The sequence below is a fragment of the Suncus etruscus genome, chromosome 1 (genome assembly GCF_024139225.1).
Source record: "Suncus etruscus isolate mSunEtr1 chromosome 1, mSunEtr1.pri.cur, whole genome shotgun sequence".
Taxonomy (NCBI): domain Eukaryota; kingdom Metazoa; phylum Chordata; class Mammalia; order Eulipotyphla; family Soricidae; genus Suncus; species Suncus etruscus.
The window spans coordinates 168,940,538-168,948,479 of record NC_064848.1 but is presented as its reverse complement, the minus strand read 5'-3'; the positions used below and the strand labels follow the sequence as shown (position 1 = coordinate 168,948,479).

General features: G+C 45.4%; 2 protein-coding genes across 2 annotated transcripts in view; one reads left to right on the top strand and one right to left on the bottom strand.

The window, feature by feature from the left end:
• Positions 1-1,674: 1,674 nt before the first annotated feature.
• LOC126033255 (transcription factor E2F6) lies at positions 1,675-3,740 on the top strand. Its single transcript, XM_049790317.1, has one exon. The coding sequence runs from the start codon at positions 1,675-1,677 to the stop codon at positions 2,593-2,595; it is 921 nt and encodes a 306-aa protein (XP_049646274.1). The 3' UTR covers positions 2,596-3,740.
• Positions 3,741-6,647: 2,907 nt separating this feature from the next.
• TAF15 (TATA-box binding protein associated factor 15) overlaps positions 6,648-7,942 on the bottom strand; it is a 35,339-nt gene continuing 34,044 nt past the window's right edge. The window contains exon 16 of the mRNA XM_049790316.1: positions 6,648-6,808. Within this exon, the coding sequence (XP_049646273.1) occupies positions 6,769-6,808 (40 nt within the window). The 3' untranslated portion in view covers positions 6,648-6,768. The remainder of the gene's footprint in view (positions 6,809-7,942) is intronic.

Genomic DNA, 7,942 nt, shown 5'->3' with positions numbered 1-7,942 from the left:
GAGATTAGGGGGGCCGGAGAGATAGCATGTAGGTAAGGCATTTGCCTTTCATGCAGAGGTATGGTGGTTGAATCCCGGCATCCCATATGGTACCCTGCACCTGCCAGGGGCGGTTTCTGAGTGCATAGCCAGGAGTGCTATTGGATGTGACCCAAAAACAAAGAAAAACAAACAAACAAAAAAGAGTTGAGATTAGGGCAGGAGCAATAGCAGGATGGGTAGAGCTTTTGTGTTACTCAGTCAACCTTCTCTGGCATCCAATATAGTCCCCTGCACCTATCAGAAATAACTTTTGTTTTGGGGCCACACCAAGCAGTGCTCAGGGGACCATATTGGATGCCAGAGATCAAACCCGGGTCCCGTCACGGGTCGTCCACGTGCAAGGTAAAAATGCCCTACCACTGTGCTATCATTATGGCCCCCAAGAATAATTACTGAGCACAGATCCCAGACCTGCCAGGTGTGCTGCACCCCCCCACCCAAAAAGTTGAGATCAGTCATCTTTGGGGGGGGGGTTGGGTCACACTCGGCAGCATTCAGGGGTTACTCCTGGCTCTGCACTCAAATCACTTGGAGAACCATATGGGATGTCGAGAATCAACCATCAGTCCAGAGTCAGCTGTGTGCAAGGCAAATGCCCTACCACTGTTCTATCTCTCTGGTGTCCAGTCTTATCTTTAAAAGATTCTAATTCTAGAATATATAGCATGAAAGAACCACTACTATAGATGTCTTAAATCATACCCACTCCCATCACTTGTAAATTAAAAGGCTCTCAAAACTAAGTTACATTCATTTAATCAAGTCAATACCTACCCTGTACTGTATCCTAGGTACGAGTGTACAACTTGTGGAAGCTTGACAAACTAGCTTCTCTAATCCTCCTAGGGCTCATATTCTACAAGGAAAGAGAAATTAATAATCACCATTGAGGGGCCAGGGTGATAGTACAGCAGTAGGGCGTTTGCCTTGCATGCTGCTAAGCCAGGATAGACCCGAGTTTGATCCCCAGCATCCCATATGGTCCCTAATGGTGCTACTAAACTGTGTACTTTCATACTTTTATACTGAATGTGCACAGGAACTCTCTTGCCTTTGAAGAAGTCCATATTCTCTCTTGAGCGCTTTTTTTGGGAGAAGGGGGTGGGGGGGCTTGGGCCACACTCAGCGATACTCAGTTGTTACTCCTGGCTCTGTGCTCAGAAATCACTCCTGGCAGGCACGGGAGACCATATGGGATGCCGGGATTCAAACCAACATCGGACCTGGGTTAGCCACTTGCAAGGCAAACAACCTACCTACCGCTATGCTATCTCTACAGCCCGCCCATTGAGCACATTTCTTTCTCCCTCTTCTTCTCCCTCCCCTTCCTCAGAATTTCCAAATAAAACCTGTTCTTTTTTAATTAAAAAAGAAAAAAGGGGCGAACATGGCGGGCCTGGCGTCCTGACACCCGCGCTCTCGGTCCCGCTCGCCTCCCCGCTTGCCCCGAACGCGGGGCCGGTCGGGGGAAGAGGAGGAGGAGAAGTTCGTGCGCGGGGGCCGGGGCCGGGCGCGGGTTTCTCGGAACTGGCCGCGGGCCCCGCAGCGCTGCGCCGGCGAGCGGGTCGCCCGGGGGCGGAGCCGAGCGGAGCGGGCGAAGGCGGGAGAGCCGGCAGGGCGCGAGGCCGCAGCATGAGTCAGCAGAAGCCGCAGCAGCAGCAGCAGCAGCACAAGCAGCAGCACAAGCAGCAGCCGAAGCTGCAGCAGAAGCAGCAGCCGCCGGCGCGCAGACTGCCCAGCCTGCTCGTGGACCCCGCGCAGGAGACAGTGCGCCGCCGCTGCAGGGACCCCATCAACGTCGAGGGCCTGCTGCCATCAAAAATAAGAATTAATTTAGAAGATAATGTACAATATGTGTCCATGAGAAAAGCTCTAAAAGTGAAGAGACCTCGTTTTGATGTATCACTGGTTTATTTAACTCGAAAATTTATGGATCTTGTCAGATCTGCCCCTGGGGGCATTCTTGACTTAAACAAGGTTGCAACAAAACTGGGAGTACGAAAGCGGAGAGTCTATGACATCACCAACGTCTTAGATGGAATAGAGCTGGTTGAGAAGAAATCCAAGAATCATATTCGATGGATAGGATCAGATTTGAGCAATTTTGGAGCAGTCCCGCAACAAAAGAAGCTACAGGAAGAGCTTTCCAACTTGTCAGCGATGGAGGATGCTCTGGATAACTTGATCAAAGACTGTTCTCAGCAATTGTTTGAGTTAACAGATGACAAAGAAAATGAAAGACTAGCATATGTGACATATCAAGATATCCATAGTATTCAAGCTTTCCACGAACAGATTGTTATTGCAGTTAAAGCACCAGCAGAGACCAGATTGGATGTTCCAGTACCGAGAGAAGATTCTATTACAGTACATATAAGGAGCACCAACGGACCCATTGATGTTTATTTATGTGAAGTGGAACAAGATCACTCAAATAATAAAACGTCTGAAGGTGAAAGGGCCTCTTCATCTAAAAAAAGCAAACCAAAACAGCCCGATAAAGAAGAACATCCTCTGCAGCAAAGCGAAGAGTTGCTTGATGTGAGCACCTGATAATGTTTCAGAATTCCTGGACTGGGTTTTTTTTTTTTTTTTTGGATACCCTAAAGGGGTGAATTTTGTGTCAGATTTTATTCTAGGGGCAATAACTCGTTCCCGACATTTCCGCTGTCTCAGTAGCAGCAGAGGCCAGTAGCCTCAGTGAGTGGTTGGCTGCTTAGTTGACTGGATTATTCTGGTCACCACATTTGACATTGAACTTTTCCCATTCACTGCTTTCTGTCAGTGAACTGAACCGTTCGTTCGCCTGCTGAAATGACCGCATCGTAGAGTGTCAAGAAAATAGAAGATTCTTCTTGGAGTCACCCTTTCCTTCGAAGATCATGTGTCTTTATCCCAAAAGAAATTGCCTTACACAGGCACGTGCCTGTATTCAGTTACTGTGCGTTGGGTGGTTGAACACATGCAGCTCTATGTGATGTCTTTGTGTATATATCTGTACAGTGTCTGGATTCCTTAAGAGACATCTAAATGAAGCTTGTATAGCCAAAAATAATGTATATATGGAGAGTAACAAATTCTCTAATTTCTGTGGTATCTATAACTTATTAGAATCCTCTGAAGGAGGGTTAGAGAATTTTTCCCCCAGACTTCTACATGTAGAAGTATCTTAGATATGCTACACATTTTAAAGTTTATTAACTAAATCAGGATGACTCCCAGTGCTCGGATTAGATTTCAAGATTTCTGCAGAGTCACTGTGTCCAAGCAGACCGGTGGCATACCTCTAGGTTTGGGGGAGCAGGGGCAATCATAGAAATGCCACCAGGTAATTTCATTCATTGAAAGAGTTGGATTCAGTTGTTGTGAAAGTGGAAGCTATTTTTACCTTTTTGCAAGCCGATTTTGTAATAGGTCTCAGTCTGCAGCCTTGCTTTTTGGATGAGGTTTACTTTAATACCCTGCCCTCTCGCCAGCTCTAGTCTCGCATTTCAAGTACCTAGCTATTTCTACCTCATTGGGTAAGTCATTTACCACTCTGTGCCTCAGTTTACTCCGTAGTTTACCATTAGACTGTGAGCTCCTTGAGGGACTGTGTCTTAACCATTGTTATACCCAACGCCTTGCACCATGCCTGGCACATTGAAAAGTGCTCAATAAATGTTGGAACAAAAAAAAAAAAAAAAGAAGAAGAAAAAAGAAAAAAGGAAGCAAGTGATTCAGACACTACAAGCCAATTTCAAGTATCCTGACTGCCAGAAAAGCATATTCCCAAGAAGTTGGACTTAATCCTGTTTCATGTGAATGAGTTTGAAGCCATGCCAGAAAAGTTATTTCAGGTGGCTGGGACAGGTACACATACATTCCTGTGGTCCTCAGCAGAAAATGGTAGGCATGCCACTCCCATTAAACCATATCTGAATAAATTCTGCTAAAAGAAATGGGGAAAGGGAATTTAAGCAGAGTGTAAGAGATAGTTTATGGGCCCGGAGAGATAGCACAGCGGCGTTTGCCTTGCAAGCAGCCGATCCAGGACCAAAGGTGGTTGGTTCGAATCCCGGTGTCCCATATGGTCCCCCGTGCCTGCCAGGAGCTATTTCTGAGCGGACAGCCAGGAGTAACCCCTGAGCACCGCCGGGTGTGGCCCAAAAACAAAAACAAAAACAAAAAAAAAAAAAGAGTTTACTGGTCTTGCATGTGGCTAATCCAAGTTCAGACCCCAGCAACTGACGTAATAAATCATGAGAGTCCTGGATGGTGCTGGATGATGGTGAGATGAAGGAAGAGGCCTTTCTTGGTCTGCCCAGGCGCCTGCATCCCCTTCCAGCCGGTGGGTCTGATGATTCAGGTAATGACGAGAAAATGACCCACAGCAAACAGATTTCAGGAAACATGAAACTTTATTATAAGGCCCTAGCCACCATGTGTGGCTTCTAAGCTGACCTTTTAAGCAGGCTACTTAAACTGCCCTGCAACTAAAACCTACCTCTTACCCCTCCATCCTGCTTCTTTCTCCCCTGGCCTCTTGCAGAATCTTTCCCTGAATCCCCCCTTTGTTACCTCTCATAGCCCAGAAGTGGGCTGGTCTTACCATCAGGTAAGATTAACATTTTGCCATGGAAGAGGGTGACAAGCAACCACACAGGGTCCCCAAGTACTACCAATAGTGAATCCTGAGCACAAAGCTGCAAGTAAGCCCTGAGTACTGCTGGGTATGGTCCAAAACCAAATTAAAAATATACTCTATAAAGGTAAATCTCTCTCTGGCCTTTACTTTTACTTTTCCTTTTTTTTTTTGGGGGGGGGGGCACACGAGGTGGTGCTCCAGGGATTACTCCTAGTAACTCAGGACAATATGGGATGCTGGGGTTTCAAATCTGGTTGGCCACATACAAGGTAAAAGACCCCAGGTGCTTTAACTCTTAACATGTTCATGTCATTAGTATTCTCTGAAAAACATTTCCTCATCTCAACCTCTTTACCAGTTACTTCTCTACTGTTCTTCCAAATAGTATAAGTCAAAACTAACCAAAAAAGTCAAAACTCACTGAGCTTTGACTGGGATGTGTCCGTTCATTCATGTAAGACACCTTGTAATCATCTTTTATTGACTACTGCATTATCTACAACACCTAGCATCTGCTGTAGTGATAAACTGGTAAAAGGAGGGGCCAGAAAGGTGGCACAAGCGGTAAGGCATCTGCCTTGCCTGTGCTAGCCTAGGATGGACCACGGTTCGATCCCCTGGCATCCCATATGGTTCCCCAAGCCAGAAGCAATTTTTGAGCGCATAGCCAGGAGTAACCCCTGAGCATCACTGTTGTGCCCCACCCCAAAAAAAAAATACCGCACAAAAAAATCCACAACTGGTAAAAGAATAGCTCAGTGATAGAATATTCATATAACATGTATGAAACCCAGCATGGCCCCACCACAAACACAAAGAAAAGAACGTGACAAAATAACTGCTGCTACATTACCTTAAACTAAAGAGGCTCTCTACTGCAGACTGGACTAAACCAATAATAATCCCTGAGCATCACAAGATGTGGCCAAAAAACGTATTAGGAGCCTGAGTAATAAATAGATAGTACAACAAGTTGAGTACTTGTCTTGTTCAATTCCAGACATCACAAATGATCCCCAAAACCAACTACAAGTGACTCCTGAATGCAGAGACAGGCGTAAAACTCTAAGTATTATTGGGTTTGCTAAAATACTAAATGGTCTGTATTTCTCACTTATGCCATTGAAATTGGATTCTGTCGATAAAATTTAACTTACATAGGGCAGGGGGCATTCAGGAGGGGTCACTGGTAGGAAGTGGGCACTCTGGTGATGAGAATGACGTGCACATGAAAATTATAATAACAAGATAAATACAGTAAAAAAGAAATGGTAAGAGTTAAGAGTCTGGGGGCCGAAGAGATAAAGAAATGGTAAGAGTTAAAGAGTCTGGAGGCCAGCGAGGTGGCGCTAGAGGCAAGGTGTCTGCCTTGCCAGCGCTAGCCAAGGAAGGACTGCGGTTCGATCCCCTGGGAGTCCCATATAGTCCCCCCAAGCCAGGGGCAATTTCTGAGCGCTTAGCCAGGAGTAACCCCTGAGCATCAAACGGGTGTGGCCCGAAAAACCAAAAATAAATAAATAAATAAATAAATAAATAAATAAATAAATAAATAAATAAATAAAGAGTTAAGAGTCTGGGGGCCAGAGAGATAGCATGAAGGTAAGGGGTTTGCCTTGCATACGAAATACAGAAGGACAGCAGTTCGAATCCCGGCATTCCATATGGTCCCGAGCCTGCCAGGAGTAACCCCTGAGTGTGAGGTGTGACCCAAAAACCAAAAACCAAAAACCAAAAAAAAAAAAAGAGTTAAGAGTCTGGTGTAACTGAACCGCAACAAAAAGAACGGTGCACTAATGTACAAAAATCCACAAAACAAGCAGCCTTTATTCCAGTATTACAAAACACTTTCCATTTTGGCAATATTTTACAATGCACTGAGTTTCAAGGGTTGGGGGAAAAAAAGGGTGGTTAGAAACTAAAATGGGAAATTTCAGGGGACAATTCTAAAAGAAAAACAAACCAAGTCCTCCCACCCAAATAAAAATACAATGTCACTTAATTTCACTACCCAAGTAGAGGCCACAAGGAAAGCAGCAGGCGAAACTCTGGCAATTTCACAATGGATCATGTCAGAGACAAAGGAACACCCAAAACAGTCATCAGTATGGTCGGTTGCGCTGATCATTTCTGTAGTCGTTTCTAGAAATAAAAAATAAAGATTAAATTTTAATTTTCTATAGTGGGGATAGATACCTCTTTAGGGTGCTGATTATCATCTTGGCGGGTTTTGTTTGTTTTTGTTTTTTGCGCTACAGCCAGTGACGCTCAGGAGTTACTCCTGGCTATGCGCTCAGAAATCGCTCCTGGCTTGGGGGACCATGTGGGACGCTGGGGGATTGAACTGCGGTCCATCCTAGCTAGTGTGGGCAAGGCTTACCTTACCACTTGTGCCACCGCTCTGGCTCCATCATCTTGGCAGTTAAGATACTAAGCCAGGGGTCTCAAACTCGGCTCTCTGTACAACATTTTGTGGCCCTGCCCTAGAGGAATCTTTGTTTTGTTTTGTTTTAGTTGTTTGGGTCACACCCCCTACAATTCAAGGCTTACTACTGACTTTGCACTCAAGGATCACCCCGACTTTGCCTCCTGCGGCCCGCAGGTAAATTGAGTTTGAGACCCCTGCACTAAGCCACATGTATTCTAGAAAGTGCTTTATCTGCTTTAAATACCACAAAGTGGGGTCTCTGACAAATGATACAGCCATATATGTACTTAGATGACGCTGACCCAGGCTCAATCCCCAAGTTCCCAGACCTACCAGGAGTGATCCCTGACCAGAGTGGTAAGAGTAAGCCCTAAAGACTGGTCCGATGGTAGTGATTTATCAGAACTTATTAACGTTAGTATCACAAAATGTTGGTATATAACCCGCCCCACTGCTCAATTTGACTGGCTTTAAAAAAAAAAAAAAGAGTAAGCCTTAAAGAGGCCAGAGCAGTGGCACAAGTGGTAAAACGTTTGCCTTGCTTGCGCTAGCCTAGACCAGACCATGCACAGTTTAATCCCCCAGTGCCCCATGTGGTCCCCAAGCCCGGAGCAATTTCTGAGCGCATAGCCTGGAGTAATCCCTGAGTGTCACTGGGTATGGCCTAAAAAACAAAACCAAAAAAGTAAGAGTAGGCCCTAAGAACTGCCTCCTAGGTACAATTCATGGCACAATATATGGTTGAGTCCTCTTAGCATTGCCAGGAGTGACCCCTAAGTACAGAGCCAGGACTAAGACCTGAGAGAACCTCTTGGTGTGGCCCAAAAACCAAAATAAATTAATAATAC